Source organism: Phoca vitulina, unplaced genomic scaffold (genome assembly GCF_004348235.1).
Source record: "Phoca vitulina isolate PV1807 unplaced genomic scaffold, GSC_HSeal_1.0 scaffold1, whole genome shotgun sequence".
Classification (NCBI taxonomy): domain Eukaryota; kingdom Metazoa; phylum Chordata; class Mammalia; order Carnivora; family Phocidae; genus Phoca; species Phoca vitulina.
This window is the reverse complement of record NW_022589704.1, coordinates 32,562,316-32,580,831: the sequence shown is the minus strand read 5'-3', so window position 1 is coordinate 32,580,831 and position 18,516 is coordinate 32,562,316. Positions and strand designations below refer to the sequence as shown.

The following is an 18,516-nucleotide window of genomic DNA, read 5'->3' as shown; positions in this document are numbered from 1 at the left end:
AGGTACCTAGAGTAGTCAAATTCATAGAAACAGAAACTATAACGGTGGTTAGCAGAGGAAGGGGAAAGAGGATTTGTTGTTTAATGTTTATAATAAAGTTGCAGATTTGCAAAATGAAAAAGCTCTGGAAATCTGTTTCACAACACTATGCATATATATAACATTACTGAACCTGTTCACTTAAAAATGGTTAAGGTGGTAAATTTCGTTACGTGTTTCCTACTATAATAAAAATGCGGAGGGAGTGCTGTGGTTAGAAAATCATCATTTTTTTACCACCCATCATAGTAAAGACTGAATCAGGCCAAAAGCAACACTGGATGCTAAATCTAAGTAGAAATTCTGATGATGAGCTGGACTTGTGCACAAAGTGTCTCCTCACGGATTGCTTAGTAATTGCAAGGGGATAAAATAACATAAACTAGTAATTATTTAGGAGAAAAATTGGACAATGCTTTGGATGGGTGGTCAGAATTAACATCATCAATGAGGGAGAAATGGCCAGCATCAACTTTCAGATGTGAAACCCTGAGAGAGGAGTGTCGCTGGTGCAGTACTCCAGGCAAGAATGAAGAACCTGAATTTAATCACAATAAAATTCAGATAAAACTAAAATAAGGAATATTCCATTAAAAACAAAGAAAAATGGAGCAGAGGGACTATATTCTATTAAAATGCCCATGTTCAAAAAATCAAAGAAAAGCTGTGGAAATGTTTCAGATTAAAAGAGGCTAAAGAGACATGACAACTGAATACAAGACCCTAGACTCGCTGTCCAGGGGGAGAAAATGCTATAAGGGATATGACTGGGTCAGCTCACAACACTGGAAGACAAATACATGGTAGATTATGGAAAAAGTATTATGTTAATATTAAGTTTCCTGAAGTTTACAACCATACTGTGGTTATGCAAGAGAATATACCAGTTCTTAGGAAATACACACTGAAGTATTTTGGGGTAAATGGTCATGATGTATGTAACTCACCCTCAAGTGGTTTGAAATAAAATAACACACGCATTACACACATACACACGTCTACATAAAGCAAAATATTAACCGTAGATGAATCTGGATAAAGGGTATACAGGTGTTCTTTGTGCTATTTTCACTTATGCAACACTTCTGTACATTTGAAGTTCTTTTCAATTAAAATTTTTAAAAATCAGTATCAGTGACTAAGATTATTATGTATCTAAAATCCTGACAGGATGTCTGTTTTCTATGCATTACCATTACAACATGAACCAGTTCTGCAGATAACAATATGGTGAGTACTCAATCAATGTTAGCAATTACTATGTGCCAGGCCCTTTGCTAAATGCCTGAATGCACTGTTTATCAACAGGCATCTTGTAATCAAAGAATACCTTCTATCCCTAATGGTATTATCCAATACCAACAAACCTTAACAGAAAATATAAAAAATTAAAGTACACAATTTAGTTGACTATGACAAGCTCACAAGTTCTATTTAATTTTTTCCATGATGAGGGATAGCCAGGTATAACTTACATTTTATTTATTTAGTTAAAGACTTTATTTATTTTTAAATTTTTTTTTAAACTTTATTTATTTATTTGTCAGAGAGAGAGCACAAGCAGGGGAGCGGCAGGCAGAGCAGGCAGAGGGAGAAGCAGACTCCCTGCTGAGCAAGGAGCCTGATGCGGAACTGGATCCCAGGACCCTGGGATCATGACCTGAGCCGAAGGCAGACGCTTAACTGACTGAGCCACCCATGCATCCTTATATATTTATTTGAGAGAGAGAGAGAGAGCACGCAAGCGCGCACTCACACGAGTGGGGGGAGGGGCAGAAGGAGAGAAGAGAATTTCCCGCAGACTCCCCATTGAGAGCAGAGCCTGATGTAGGGCTTGATCTCACAACGCTGAGATCACGACCTGAGCCAAAATCAAGAGTTGGACGCTTAACCAACTGAGCCACCCAGGTGCCCCTATAACTTTCATTTTAATTTATTATTAACAAAATATTTTTCTGGACAATATGAGGCAAACACTATAAAATGATCCTATTCTAAATTTATCTGCATTCAACTGATTGTTAATATAATGGCAAAGAATATAAATAAATAACTTACACTTTGTTAATTTCTTTGGACTCTGTGAAGGCACTGGCTGGTTATCAGTGTGTGAAAGAGGAACTTCTAATCCCCCTTGCAAGGCCCAGCCTGGGGGAGGGAAGGAATTATCCATTGTTAGTCAAGTAGGAAGCAGCATCAGAAAAAATAAGAAAAGGTAAAAATAACTAATGAGTCCTCAATTCTATCAGGGTGAGATTCTACAATGTAAGACATAGAAGACACTTAAAATATATCTGCAATTATGTATTTTAGTCAAATCATCTAAGTTTAGTTCCAGCTAGAATTAGACTTCCTTACAGTTTTCAAAGCGGTTTTGAAATAAATACGTAAGTTTTCTTTTCAAACAACTGCAAATAGATACTGTATAGAAAGAATTTCTAAGGAGTTGGGAGAGAGGAAATAGACCTGCCAATTAGAATCTTGAAACCTTTAAGTATGTTTATACCCCTGGACTCAGTAATCCTATTTCTAGAAATTTATCTTAAGGAAATAATTTAAGTGAAGAAAAAAAAAGTACATGTATGATAATGTTTATTGCAGCATTATCTATAAAATGAAAAACTCATAACAGTAAGGAAGGAATTATGGGAGATAAACGTGACAAAATATTATGCGGTCATTAAAAAGTATCATTATGAATACTCTTAGTCATACTCTTATCACTAAGACATGAAGTGTTTGCCCGTAACATGAGAAATTATTTAGGCTATAATTAAAATACAGCACTAGAAATGAACTTAGATTATCCTGCCTTCTACCTTCCTTGTACAGAAGAGATCATTTGAAGCCCAAGTTCTTACTTAGGGTTCCTAGAACATAGCTCTTTTAACTCAGGGCAGCTCACTTTCCTGTTTACATTGCAGGGGAATAAGAAGGCGAGTGAAGTAGGAAGAGTCCTGTAGTAGGAGGCAGAAGACCAGATTTTGGTTCCCTCTTAATTGTTGACTGCCTGGTGATCTTAAGCAAGACACTCATTAAACAAGTATCCACTGCCTCAGCCATTGCCTGGGAACATCCTGTCAGCCTGCAGGCGGGGACCAGAACAGACGCTCTGAGTGGTGAAGGAATACTGTTGATAATGTACTGCCAGGAAAGAAGAAAAGAATCCAGTGCTGCTAGAGATGTGGCACGTTAAGGAGAAAGAGCAGTAGGATTTCACGTGGAGAATGAATCTGTTTGTAAATCTGTGTAACTGTTAGGCCAGTGATAATGCATATGAGAGTAATTGTTTTCTAAAATTTTATAGTAAAACATCTGAATTATCCTAGATAGAGTGCCTCTTTATCAAATAATACTGTATTCTTACTTTTAGGCTATTTAACAAATTCTTACTGAGTGCTTATTGAACTGCTATTTATTTTATTTTTTGAGCTAAGTTTATGCTGCTGTCACAGAAAGAACAAAGATAAATCACCCCATAGATCATGCCCTTGGGGTGCTTACAGATTGGATAAAGTATGATGGTCTTGCAGATATAGTATGAACATAAGTATTTTAATACAAAGTACAATGCATTAAGATACTGTTAGGTGTTGTGAGCCATTTTCTCAGGGATAAAATCTACTAGGGGATGGAAGACCCCTGTCTGGGACAGAAGGCAAGATGAACTATGATTATAACCATGAAAACAGATAGAGCACTATGGGAGGCCAGAGGCGGGAGAAACCACGCAATGGGCAGTACTGAAGAAATAGTCAAGTGTTGGCCGCCATGGAGAAAACACTGGACTGGGAATCTAACACATGCTCCGTTACTGAACAGCATAAGTAAAAGCAGCAACACAAGCAATGATGTCTCAGAGGGATCTAAAAATAGTCAATATAGTTACAGAAAATGCTAAGTATTTTGAAGTAAGCTAAGAGATAAGAGTGGAAATACAGGCACAAGTTTTATCCTAGAGCCCATGGTCCTTTTTTTCTTTTTTTTTCCCCTTCCAAAGTATTTATTTTAAATCCTCTGCATGTGAAGTCAATAATTCCACCTGCAACAATGCACAACTTCAGGGGCATCATGCATTTTGTGCAACTTAATGATTCTGTGAGATATTATGCTACACATAGGGGACATAAGGACATGCAATAAAGGACATTCTCTGCCTTCATGATTCTTAAAACCTAACGGAAGAGCATAGACATAAATAAGGTCGCTATCAAATAAATGAAACACTGTAAAGATATAACCGGAAATGATGAGTGAGCCAGAAACTGAAGGATGAGGGAAAGATAAAGAGTTGAATAAAGGAGGATAAAAAGTCATGTGGGCAAATGTCTTGGGGCACAAGCACTGTGAAGCATATTTGTCACTGAAAGCAGAGTGCTGACATCAGAATCTGCCTCTTGGAGAAAGAACTCTGGGGGAAGCACGAAGGTGACCTGGGATTTGGGCGGCCTGGTAGGAGGACTCCTGCAGCAGCCCAGGAAACCAAATAAGGCTCTAAATGCCTCTGGTAATAGAGGTAGAAAGGAGGAATGTGAAACTGGAGACATGTTTTAGAAATAGAATTGACAGTACTTAGCAACCAATGTGGAAGTGGGGAACAAAAGAACTCTGAAGGTGCTGGGTTGGACACAGGCTGGTGGGGCAGTAGGTCAGTAGAGGGAGTCCCTGACATATAAACAAAGCAGGTGACCCTTAGGAAAACACCCTGCCCAGCTTTCTACCACCATCTTCCAGTCCTGCTGCCTTGCCCAGGACGATGCCGTGGAACTATCCTTGTCTACTCGGAACCCATGGGAAGAGAACACACCAAGCTTGGCTAGATGGAAGAAATGGCATTGCCTGCCCTAGGCAGGGGTAACTTAGCAGGGCAAGAGTTTAAAATAAGACCCTGATTTTCTATGTAGAGAAGACTTCTGGGCAAGTCAATGTACAAAGTGTGGGGTTTGGCAGAGGGAGCAGGACAGCAGCTCTTGTTTGACGCCTGTCGATATACTCCAGTGGTAATATTTGTTATTTTTTCAGTTGATGGGTGAGACACAGATTTCATCTAGTAGTACTGAAGTTAAATCAATATCCTTGTTGATTTTCGCATCCACATATACATAGTTTTGCTTCACAAAGATAAAGTCAGTCATGAGTGTCTAAATGTTTCATAGGCACTTACTGTTAAAAGCTCCGGCAGCATGAAGGCCAAGGTCAAAGAGCTGTGAAGGAAGGAATCGTGAGGAATGAGCAAGAGGCTCAGACCCCACAGCAGGCTCCCGCAACATGAAGCTGGCGCCAGGGCTCCCAAAGGCGGTCTGGCATTCTTGGGTAAATTCACCAGTACCTGAAGAACCAGGACTTAGGAGGTTGTTGAGAAATGAGAATTCCTTCTCAAAATCATCTTCCAGTGAATCTATAGGTAAATCTTTTGCAACTGTTGAGTGAAAATAAAAAGAGAATGGCTTTTTTCTTTTTGAGGAAATGAGAGTAGGACATGGGGCAAATCAAATTTGTTTCATTGTTCTCATACATTAATGTAATTTTTGAAAGTTTTTAAAACAATTTATAATGAACAATTAAACTGGAAGTTTATGAGAAATTATTTCTAATTGCGTAGGTTAGTCTCTAGAAATTGTTCCAAGGACACACATGAGGAAACATTTACTCAAGACAATCTATTAAAATTCAGACTATGGTATTTGAACTAAGAATCACTCCCTTCCTACCACCCTGGCAATTCAGCACAATGGAAATTCAACTCTAGACCTGTGCGGCCAAAAACATAAGGCTCCCTTCTCCCCCTAGTTGTGCTCCCAGGAGGGGCAGGATGTCAGCATTTCCCATCCTGACCTGAGTAACTTGTTGGCTAAGTCTGGGCAGTGTGGTCAAGAGGGGCAAGCTCCCATTTCCCACCCAGATAACAAGACCACAGTCATAAGATGGAGATTCTGATTGGAGTCTCAAAAGGATGGGGGAGAGGGGCAGAATTTGAAGGAAAAATGGATAATATTTCCCAAATTTCTTGAAAACATCAGTGTACTCATTCAACAAGCTTAATAAAACCCAAGTAGAATCAATATAAAGAGATCCATATCTAGATACATTATAGGCAAACCACTGAAAGTCAAAGAGAAAATCCCCACATTCATAGATTGGAAGAATCAATATTGTCCAGATGGCAATTAACTCCAAATTGATGTATGAATTCAACATAATACCTATCAAAATCCCAGTAGGCTTTTTTGGATAGAAATTGACAAAATGATTGCAAAATTTTTATGGAAATGCAAAGGAGTTAGAATAGCCAAAACAATTTGGAAAAAAAAAAAGAACAATGCTGTGGGACTTATGTCACCTAATTTCAAAATTTCCTATAAAGCCACAATAATCAAGATAATATGGTACTGGCCAAGGACAGATATACAGATCAGTGGAACAGAAAAGAGAATCCAGAAACACAACCTTACATTTTTTTGTGGTCACTGGATTTTAACAAAAATGCCAAGAAAATTCAATGGAGAAAGGACTGTCCTTTCAATAAATGGTACTGGAACAACTGGATGTGCATATGCAATAAACAAAAACAAAAATTAAGGGGTGCCTGGGTGGCTCAGTCATTAAGCGTCTGCCTTCGGCTCAGGTCATGATCCCAGGGTCCTGGGATCGAGCCCCGCGTCGGGCTCCCTGCTGAACTTCTCCCTCTCCCAGTCCCCCTGCTTGTGTTCCCTCTCTCACTGTCTATCAAGTAAATAAATAAAATCTTTAAAAAAAAATTAAAAGACTTACCTACCTCACACCATAAACACCAATTAACTCAAAATGATCACAGTCCTACATATAAGAACTAAAATTATAAAACTTCAAGAGGAATACATAAGAGAAAATCTTCGTGACTTTGGGTAGGGAGAGTTTCTAGATATGATACCAAAAGAACATACAAGAAAAAAAATAAGTTGAACTTCATAAAATTTTTAAAATTTTGTGTTTCAAGAGGCAAAATTAAGAAAATAAGATGACTGGGATAAATATTTATGAGTCATATATCTGACAAAGAACCTGCACCAAGAATAAAGAAATCTTGCAACTTAATAATAAGGTAAATAACCCAAATCTGCCTTTGGCTTGGGTCATGGTCCTAAGGTCCTGGGATCAAGCCCCGCATCGGGCTCCCTGCTCCAAGGGAAGCCTGCTTCTCCCTCTCCCACTCCCCCTGCTGTGTTCCCTCTCTCGCTGTGTCTCTCTCTGTCAAATAAATAAGTAACAAATCTTTAAAAGAAAAAAAAAATAGGCAAATAGGTCTTCATAGATTTGTCAACAAAGAAGATATATGGATGGCCAATAGACACAGGAAAAGATACTCAACATCATAAATCACTGGAGAAATGCGATTAAAGCCACAAATTAAAAGCACTAGAATGTACATGTTAAAAAGACGATACCAAATGTTGACAAAGACATGGAAAAACTATACACCTCATTCTTTGCTAGTGGGAATGAAATGGTAGTAGAGCCATTTTGAAAAAACAATTTGGCAGTTCCTTAAAAAGATAAACTCAAATTTACCACATAACCTAGCAATTCCACTCCTAGAAATCTAACCAAGAAAAATGAAATCTTATGTCCATACTCGGATAAGTCTTTGAATGTTCATAGAAGCAACATTATAATAGCCAAAAACCGTAAATAAGCCAAATGTCCATCAACTGGTAAATGGATAAATATAATGTGGTATAATACAACCACAAATAAAAAGTAAGGAATCAGAGTTAGCAAAATGCAGCATATACATACAATGGAATATTATTCAGCTTTGTAAAGGAAGGAAATTCTGCAACATGCCACAATATGGATGAACCTTGAGGACATTATGCTAAGTGAAATAAGCCAGTCACAAAAAGACAAAATTATATGATTCCATGTACATGACGTACTTGGAATAGTCAAAATCATAGAGACAGAAAGGAGAATGTTGGGTGTCAGGGGCTGGGCAGAGATGGGGTGATGGGGAATTACTGTTTAATGGATACAGACTTTCAGTTTTATAATGAAAAGAGTTACAGAGCTGGATGGTGGTGATGGCTGAATATTATGCATTTAATACCACTGAATTGTACACTTAAAACAAGATGGTAAATTTTATGTGTATTTTACAATTAAAAATTTAAGGAAAAAAAAGTAATGAACTACTGCTATATGCAACACATGGATGAATCTAGAAAAACCTCAGCCTTAACAGAAGACATCTAAAGCCAAACACAAGACTACCTTTTGTACAATTTTAGTCTAGAAAAGGGAAATTTATAGAGACAGAAATCAGATTAATAACGTCCTAGGCCTGAGAGTTGAGAGTGAGGATTGTAAACAAGTATGAGAGAATTTGGGGAAATATTCTAATATTCAGTGTGGTGACTGATGCACAACTCTATAAATTTAATAAAATCACTGAATTTTACATTTAGAATAGGTGATTTTTTTTAAAAGATTTATTTATTTATTTGAGAGAGCGAGAATGAGAGAGAGAGAGTACATGAGAGGGGGGAGGGTCAGAGGGAGAAGCAGACTCCCTGCTGAGCAGGGAGCCCGATGTGGGACTCGATCCAAGGACTCCAGGATCATGACCTGAGCCAAAGGCAGTCGCTTAACCAACTGAGCCACCCAGGTGCCCCTAGAATAGGTAATTTTTTAAACTTATATCCCAATAAAGCTCTTAAAAAATCAAAAGATTTTTATACAAATCTATGCAAATAAATCTGACAATCTAGACAAAATGAGTAATTTGAGAAAAATAAAATATACTAAAATTGATCCCAGTACATATAGAAAGGTTAAACAGACCAATTTCCGTAAATATTTATCCCAGTCATCTTATTTTCTTAATTTTGCCTCTTGAAACACAAAATTTTTAAAATCTCTCTATTTTTTTGATACAATTTCCATAGAGAAGAAAACAAGAAAGTACCAGGCCTAAATGTTTTCACAGGGAAAACAACAGCAATGCAAAAATAGTAAATAAAATATCAACAAATTAATGCACAGTGACAAAGCGGGACTTATAGCTGGAATGCAAAGATGGTGTAATATCAGGAAGCCTATTAATACAGTTCATATTAATACATTTAAGAAGAAAAATCAAATAATTGCTGGCATAGATACTGAAAAAGCTGTTGGCAAAATTCAACAACCTTTCCTAATAAAAACTCTTCAGAAATTAGAAATGTATGGATACTTCTTTAACATGACAAAACATATACCGCATATCAAAAGCCAACATCCTAATTAATTCAGAAACATTACAGGAACTCGCACTAAAATCAGGAAATGCCCACCACTATTTAACATTGTTCTGGTGGTAGTAACTAATGCAATTAAACCAAAGAAATCAATTACAGTAACAAGAATTGGTAAAGAAAGAACAGGATTATCTCTATTTGCAAATGACATGTTGGTATACCTGGAAAACCCTAGACAATCAATGATAAAACTAACTCAAACTAAAAAAATTCAGCAAGGTAGCAGCATATAATATTAACATGCAAAAAATCAATAGCAATTATATACACAAAATAATAACCGGTTAAAAATACAATGGAAAAGGGGCACCTGGCTGGCTCAGTTGGTACACAACATGCAACTCTTGATCTCATGATCGTGAGTTCGAGCCCCATGTTGGGCATAAAGATTACTTAAAATAGATACATATTACACATATATATGTAATGTAAGACATATATATACATATATATGTATATGAAAAGAAATATACATATGAAAAGAAAGCCTCATTTATAATGGCAACAAAAAAATAAAATACTTAGAAATAATAAGAACTGCTCAAATCCTCTATGAAAAAAACCATATAAAAGATATACAAGGAAATTTTAACAAATAGAAAAATGTCCCTTGTTTCTGGTCAGGATGTCTAAGCACCATCAAGCTGTCAGTCTTTCACATTTAATGTGATCACCATAAACGTAACAATGAGCCTTTTTATGGAGCTAGACAATATGATATAAAGTTTATATTGAAAAATAAACATGCGGGGCGCCTGGGTGGCTCAGCTGGTTAAGCGACTGCCTTCGGCTCAGGTCATGATCCCGGAGTCCTGGGATCGAGTCCTACATCGGGCTCCCGGCTCAGCGGGAAGCCTGCTTCTCCCTCTGACCCTATCCCCTCTCATGCTGTTTCTCTCTCTCTGTCAAATAAATAAATAAACAAAATCTTTAAAAAAAAAAGAAAAAAAGAAAAATAAACACGCAAGAATAGCTAAGAAAATAATGAAAAGGATACTAGCCCTACCAGATATAAAAACACGAAAGTTTCTGTAATTAAAACCACATGGTACTGGTGCATGCACGCATCAATGAAATCTAAAAGTCCAGAAACAGACCCAAGTACATATAGAAACCTTGTATATGACTGGAAGTTATCTCAAATTCCTATGGCAAAGATAGCATTTAAAAAAATGATAATAAAAGGATGGCCACTTGCAAAACGATAACATTTAAGCCACTGCTAGTACCATATGGCTAAATAAACTCCAAGTGAATTGGAGATCTAAATGTAAAAAATAAAAGTATACAAATACTAGAAAACAGCATAAATGAACTCTTCTAACCTGGGTTTTGCATATGACAAAAATCAAGATCCAATAAAAGAAAAGATTAATAAATTTGACTACATAAAATTAGTTTTAAAATTTACATGCAAGAAACAACTACATGAAAAGTCAAAAGACAAGTGACAAAGTGGGGGAAAATATTTGCAACATAAGTGATTGGGAAAGATACTCAAAATAGTATTTACTGAGTGTCTACAACTGCTGGATGGTGGAGGTACACCAGACAGTGAGACAGACACTGTCCTACCAGTCCTCACAGTTACACAGATACGTTTGGATAAGGGCCCAGACATATAAAACAAATAATGACTTCATTTCCATTGTGATGTGCTACAAAATAGAAATAAAGGGTTGTATCCCTGTATAGAGACCTATACAGGTTTTAATGTTAAGGAAATAATTATTAAATTAAAACTAAAGAATTTTAAATAATAAATTATCCATATATAATGAAATTATAATTTCTTACCATTTTCAGAATTAGAAAACTGAGGTGCTCCAAATTCTCTTATTTGAAAATGTTTTTCCTTGTACAAAAGCACATAAATGATAAGCTGAATAAGGAGAAATCTAGCATGCGTATTTACTGTCATATTTTATAATAATTCAGCCTAGGGGCACCTGAGTGGCTCAGTCGTTAAGCGTCTGCCTTTGGCTCAGGTCCTGATCCCAGGGTCCTGGGATCCAGCCCCGCATCGGGCTCCCTGCTCAGCGGGAAGCCTGCTTCTCCCTCTCCCACTCCCCCTGCTTGTGTTCCCGCTCTCACTCTCTCTCTCTCTGTCAAATAAATAAATAAAATCTTAAATAAATAAAAATCACTCTTTCATATTAAAAATAATAATAATAATTCGGCCTAAGTGTGCAGTTGACCAAATCAGTTTATAATACATATAAAATGGAGATGTAAAAATTTAAAGAATTACTTTTTAAAAAATCACACTTGTGTGTATGTGTATATATATGTGTATATACATGTGTATTTGTGTGCACAGATGGTCCGCTACTTATACTGGTCTGACTTACAATTTTTTGACTTTATAATGACGCAAAAGAGATACACATTCAGTAGAAACAGTTTCCCAGGGTAGTGAGACGTAATACAATACTTTCTTGTGATGCTGGGCAGCAGCAACAAGCCACAGCTCCCAGTCAGCCATGTGCTCACAGGATAAACAACTGATACACTTACAACCTGCTGTACCCATAAAAACATTCTGTTTTCAGTTTCAGCATTCAATAAATTACATGAGATATTCAATACCTAACTATAAAATAGGCTTTGTGTTAGATCATTTTGCCCACCTGCAGGCCAATGTAAGTGTCTGAGACGTTTAACAGAGGCCAGGATAAGCTATGGTGTTCTTATGTTAGATACATTAAATGCATCTTGACTTATGATATTTGCTTTTTTTTTTTTTTTTGGTATAGAAAGAAAATACCTTTTTTATTTTTTTGATTTAAAAAATTTTTTAAATTTTTTATTTTAATTCCAGTATAGTTAACATACAGGTGTTGTATTAGTTTCAGGTGTTCAACTTAATGATATTTTCAATTTACGATGGGTTTATCAGGATGTAACCCCATCTAAAGTTGAGAAAGATCTGTAATACAATATATATATTTTATATATATGTGTGTGTGTGTGTGTGTATACACACACAAATAACTTTATAATATGCATAGGTATTCAGGTCCTTTGTTGCATCTATGTCCCCTTGAAAGTTAAAAGTTTTCACATTCCATGTAAATTGGTACAGCTACTGTGGAAAACAGTATGGAGGTTCCCCCCAAAATTAAAAATAGAACCACCAAATGATCCAGCAATGCCGCGTCTGGGTATTTTATCTGAAAAAACAAAACAAACAAACAAACAAAAAAACCAAAACCCACTACCTCGAAAAGATATATGCACCCCCACGTTCACTGTGGTATTATTTACAATAACCAAGACATGGAAACAACCTAAGTGCAACAATGGATAAACGGGTAAAGAAAAAAAATATATATATATACACATACACACACACACACAATGGAATATTAATCAGTCATTAAAAAAATGAAATCTTGCCATTTTTAACAACATGGATGGACCTTATAGACATGCCATGTGAAATAAGACAGAGAAAGACAAATACTGTATGATTTTGCTTATATGTAGAATTTAAAAAACAAAAAGACAAACAAAAACCAAGCTCACAGACCAGATTTGGTGGTTGCCAGAGGCTGGGGATGGGGAGGGGGTGGTGGGCAAAATAGGTAAAGGGGGTCAAAAGGTATAAACTTCTGGTTATAAAATGAATAATAGGTATGTAATATAGCATGGTGACTAGTTAATAATACTGTATTGTATATTTGAAAGTTGCTGAAAAAATAAATCTCATCACAAGAAAAAAATTTTCTGTGTATCGTGATGGGTATTAACTAGACTTATTGTGGTGATCCTTCTACATTATATACAAATATCAAATCATTATGTTGCAAATCTGAAACTAGTATGTCATTTATACCTCAATTAAAAAAAAGTTTTCACATTCAGAAGCCTATCCCTTCCCTCGTGGACTTGTGTCTAATTCTGTATTCTCTGAAAGTCCATTTTATGTTTTATTCTGCTTGATCTCCGTGTCTCTGCACAATAGATACTTATTTTACGTGCATAGTTGTAAGCAGGTTCTCTGCATTCCTCACCTCCACCAAAGTGACAGTAGTAGTAATTTCATATGAAGGGAAAGATCAAACATATGTGCTAAAAGACAGCATACTCCCAAAGCTGCCCAGGCAAAAAATTGTTTAAAAAAAAAAAACAGGGGCGCCTGGGTGGCTCAGTCGTTAAGCGTCTGCCTTCGGCTCAGGTCATGATCCCAGGGTCCTGGGATCGAGCCCCACATCGGGCTCCCTGCTCAGCGGGAAGCCTGCTTCTCCCTCTCCTGCTCCCCCTGCTTGTGTTCCCTCTCTCGCTGTGTCTCTGTCAAATAAATAAATAAAATCTTTAAAAAAAAAACAAAAAAAAAAAAAACAAAACTATCTCCAAGTTTGGGGTGTATACTGAGACAAATTATGCCCTATCATTAATTTGGGATCCAGTTGCCCACATAATTCACCTGTACCTCATTTACAACCCAGTATAAACACATAGACCAGAAAAAAAAAAAAAAAAAGCAAAGAAAAACAAAAACAAAAAGCCCAAGATTTTGACATCTTCAACTATTATCAAGGACACTTTTTAAAGAGATAATGAAATGTAAATGTCTCCTATGTAAAACATGAATAGTGTTGCTGTATAGTGAGCTTAGAGGGTGTAATACGTCTAAAGACAAGGTAGTAATATCTCTACTACACTTTTCTTAAAATTTGATGCTCAATTTGGGATACTACAAAAGAAAATGGAAAAAGTTAAATAAACCAAAGCAATCAAAAGAAAAACAAAATCAAAAGAAAGGTATAAGGAATTCAGTGTTATTTAGCTTTAAGATAAAGAAGCAAAGGATAAATTAAGTTCAAATAGTATAAAGATGGTTTAAAACTACAAAGGATAAAAAAATAGACTATCAGTAAAGATTTCAGTTGAACTTTGGAAAAATCTGAGTATGGGAAAGAGATTCTGGAGGTGGCTAGAGAAGGAAGTGAAGAGGAGAATAAGAGTTTGAGTGCAGGGAAAGAATGGGTGACAGACAGTCACACACCATGGAAATTTTGGTAAGCTACAGAAACAGTTTGGGGAATGGAGAGGTACTAAAGGATCTTTAAGGAGATGTTGCTGTATAAGACACAGGCTAATCTCCCTCCTCTCTCTTCCCCAGAAACCTTTAATAATGATCTGCTTTACTCCACATTGCTTTTGGTACTTATGTGGGGTTTGGTTTTCTTTCTTTCTTTCTTTTAAGATTTATTTATTTCTTTAAAAGAGAGAGGGCATATGAGTGTGTGGAGAGGGGCAGAGGCAGAGGGAGAGGGAGAGAAGCAGACTCTGCTAAGCACGGAGCCTAACATAGGGCTCAATCCCATGGCCCCGAGAACATGACCTAAGGCAAAATTAAGAGTCAGACACCTAACCAAATTGAGAGAAACCAATAAATAATAAAGACACCTGACCAAGGACTTCAAATATGTGTATTTTTAGATATAGATATGAGACAAAAGGTGAGAAAGAACAAAATACTATAATAACCAACGAGGCAGAGATTTGTAAAAGAAACAAACAGGACTCTTAGAAATAAAAAGTAAGCTTGCTGGGGAGGTGGGAAACTCATATAGATTAAACAGATTAAATGCAAGAAGAGAAAATTAGTGAAAAACAGACCTGAAGAATTTACCTAGACCTGAAGAACAGAGGGAAAGGAGATGGAAAATATGAAAGAGAGGACAAAAGATATGAAAGATGAATGAAAAGTCCAACATAAGCTTACTGAGGTTCCAGAGGAGGAAATAGAGAAAACAGAGGAGAAGCAATATTTTAAAAGATAATGGTGGAGGTATGTATATTCAGCATATAAGAAAAAAAAGATAATGATTGAACATTTTCCAGAACTGGTAAAAGACACAGATACAGGAAATACAACTTATACTATGAAAGATGAAAAAACAAAAAAAACCCTGCACATTTAGACACATTGTACTGAAACAGCAAGAACACCAAAAAACAAACAGCATATTCTAAAAGCAGCCAGAAAGAAAAACCAAATTCACTAAATAATTAGACTAACAGAAGATTTCTCAACAGCCCAGGGAAAGCAGAAAACATACAACAATATTCACAAGATGGTGAAAGAAAATACCAACCAACCTAAAATTGTTTACCGAGCAAAACTGTCTTTCAAAAATGAGAAATAACAATTATTTCCAGACAAACATAAGCCAAGTTCACCACCATGGCATCTTTAGTTACAGAAAAGGAAAATGAGATCACAATGAAGATCTGAAATATATGAAGAAATAGTAACAAAGGAAAAATACTGGTAATATATAAATAACATTTCTTCATAAAAAGATACTTTTTATTGATTTGTGGGAGGTCACAAAAAGAAATAAAACATTGAAGAATAATAGTTGGTGAAGTGAGATGGGAGTAACTGTGTTTAGTTTAAGATCTTTGTAATATTTTGGGAATACTGAGATAGTCATAAACCTAGCCTTTATTTCAAGTATGTATGATATGGGCACCTGGGTGGCTCAGTCGGTTAAAGTATGCATGATCAAATTCAAGGGAAATCACCAAAAACAGAAATAAGATGTGTAACTTCCAAACTAGTACATGGGAAAAAAGAAAGGACTAAGAAATCTTTAATAACAAATGAAAAAACCTTAATCAATCCAAAATAAGGCAAAACGGGACAAAATAATGGGGTAGAAGAACAAAACAAAGAGAAAACAGAAAATACAAGTCCAAATATAAATCATGACAATAAATGTAAATGGACTAAATTCATCAAACAAAGGAATGACTAACTGATATATGGGGCCTTTAAAACAAAAATCCAGCTTAATTTTATTTACAAGAGACACACCCTAAGATATAAGAACATGGGAAAGTTGAAGGTGAAAGTCCAGAAAACGGTATACAAAGCAGATACTAACAAAAATAAAACTACTTAAGCTAAGCTAATGTCATACAAAGGAAACTATAAGCCAAGAAGTAGTATTAGGGACAGAAGGGGTCATTATATTGATAACAGATTAATGTGCCAAACAGATATAAGAATTCTAAACTGGAGTGCCTGGGTGGCTCAGTCAGTTGAGTGTCCAACTCTTGGTTTCAGCTCAGGTCATGATCTCAGGGTTGTGAGTTTGGGCCCTGTGTCAGGCTCTGTGCTCAGCACAGAGTCTTCTTGCATTCTCTCTCTCTGCCCCTACCCCGACTTGTGCTTCCTCTCTCTCTCTCTCTAAAATAAATAAATAAGGGGCTCCTGGGTGGCTCAGTCGGTTAGGTGGCTGCCTTCAGCTCAGGTCATGATCTAAGGGTCCTGGGATTGAGCCCCACATTGGCATCCCTGCTCAGCAGGAGGTCTGCTTCTCCTTCTCCTCTGCTGCTCCTCCTGCTTGTGTTCTCTTGCTTGCGTGCTCTCTCTCTCTCCCTCAAATAAATAAAATCTTTAAAAAAAATAAGTGGATAAAATAAGTAAAATCTTTAAAAAAAACATTTAAACTTATATACAACCATCACTCCAAAATCCTCAAAGTATATAAAGTGAAAAACTGCAGGAAGAATGAAAATCCACCTCAATAGCAGAGATTTCAAAACACATTTCTCAATTATTGATACATCAAGTAAATTAAAAATTAGTAAAGATACAAAAGACTTAAAGCAGCACAAATAATTAGCTTGATGTAATACTTATATAGGCTCCTGCATTCAACAGTTAGAAAACACATCAAGCATATGGAATATTTAGAAAATTCGTCCACTTCTTAGTCCATAGAGAGTGTCCCAATAATTTAAAGAATCAGTATGACAAGGTTACATTCTCCGACCATAATGGTTTAAGTTTAAAAATCAATGACAAAAAGATTAATTTCAGTATCTCCTTAATTTGGCAATTTCAGAAACACAATTTAAAATCACTCATGGCCATAGATGACAGAAGATATAATGAAAAGTTTAAAACAATTTAAACCAGATTATAATGAAAATACTATATATCAAAGTTTATGGACATCCATACAATGGATTAAGCAATAAAAAGGAAGTACCAACACAAGTTGTGTCATGGATGAAGCTCAGAAGTGTTATATGAAGTGAAAACAATCAGATACAAGAAGAACACATATTACATGATTCTAGCTATATGAAACGTCCAAAAAGGATTAGGAGTGAAAATGGGGATTACAGCAAACGGGTGTGAGGGATCTTATTACTGAAGGGATGAAAATGTTCTAAATCTGACTTACAGAGATGGTTGCAATGCTCCATAGTAACTAAAAATTAATGACTTATACAACTGAATGAGTTTTATGATAAAGAATATATACCTCAATAAAGTTTTTTTTTAAAAAAACTCGTGGGAGGGGCGCCTGGGTGGCTCAGTCGGTTAAGCGGCTGCCTTTGGCTCAGGTCATGATCTCAGGGTCCTGGGATCGAGCCCCGCATCGGGCTCCTTGCTCAGCAGGGAGCCTCCCTCCCCCTCTGCCTGCCACTCCCCCTGCTTGTGCTCTCTCTCTCGCTATCTCTCTCTCTGTGTCAAATAAAAATAAATAAAAATAGTAATAATAAATAAAAAAAGACTTGTGGGATACAGAAAAAGGGAAATTTTTAGCCTTAAAAAAAAAATAGAGGAAGAAAATAATGAAGATAAGAACTAAAAATTAATGAAACAAAGATTCAATAGACAGGTTTAACAAAACCAAAAGCTGATTTGTTGAAAGAATAAATAAACCTTTAGCAAGATTAATTAAAAAAAAAAGAGAGAAGGAACAAATAAATATTTGGAAATAAAAAGTAGACATAACGGGGCACCTGGGTGGCTCAGCTGGATGAGCATCTGACTCTTGATTTTGGCTCAGGTCATGATCTCAGGGTTGTGAGACTGAGCCCTGCATTAGGCTCCAAGCTCAGTGAGTAGTCTGCTTGGGATTCTCCCTTCCCCTCTCCCTGTGCCCCTCCTCCCACTTGTGCTCTTTCTCTCTCTCTCTCAAATAGATAAATAAATAAAATCTTTTAAAAAAAAAGTAGACATGGGGCGCCTGGGTGGCTCAGTCGTTAAGCGTCTGCCTTTGGCTAAGGTCATGGTCCCAGGGTCCTGGGATCGAGCCCTGTGTTGGGCTCCCTGCTCCGTGGGAAGCCTGCTTCTCCCTCTCCCACTCCCCGTGCTTGGGTTCCTTCTCTCACTTTGTCTCTCTGTCAAATAAATAAAATCTTTAAAAAAATAAAATAAATTTGA

The 18,516-nt window shown here is 36.4% G+C and overlaps 1 protein-coding gene across 5 annotated transcripts in view; it reads right to left on the bottom strand.

Moving 5' to 3' along the window:
* Window positions 1–18,516, bottom strand: part of ICA1L (islet cell autoantigen 1 like) — a 69,787-nt gene that overhangs the window by 9,579 nt on the left and 41,692 nt on the right. For all 5 annotated transcript variants that reach the window (XM_032404502.1, XM_032404517.1, XM_032404483.1 and 2 more), the window contains exons 11-12: window positions 5,204–5,458; window positions 2,098–2,187 (exon numbers count right to left, since the gene is read on the bottom strand). In XM_032404502.1, coding sequence (XP_032260393.1) covers window positions 2,098–2,187; window positions 5,204–5,458 — 345 coding nt within the window. The remainder of the gene's footprint in view (window positions 1–2,097; window positions 2,188–5,203; window positions 5,459–18,516) is intronic.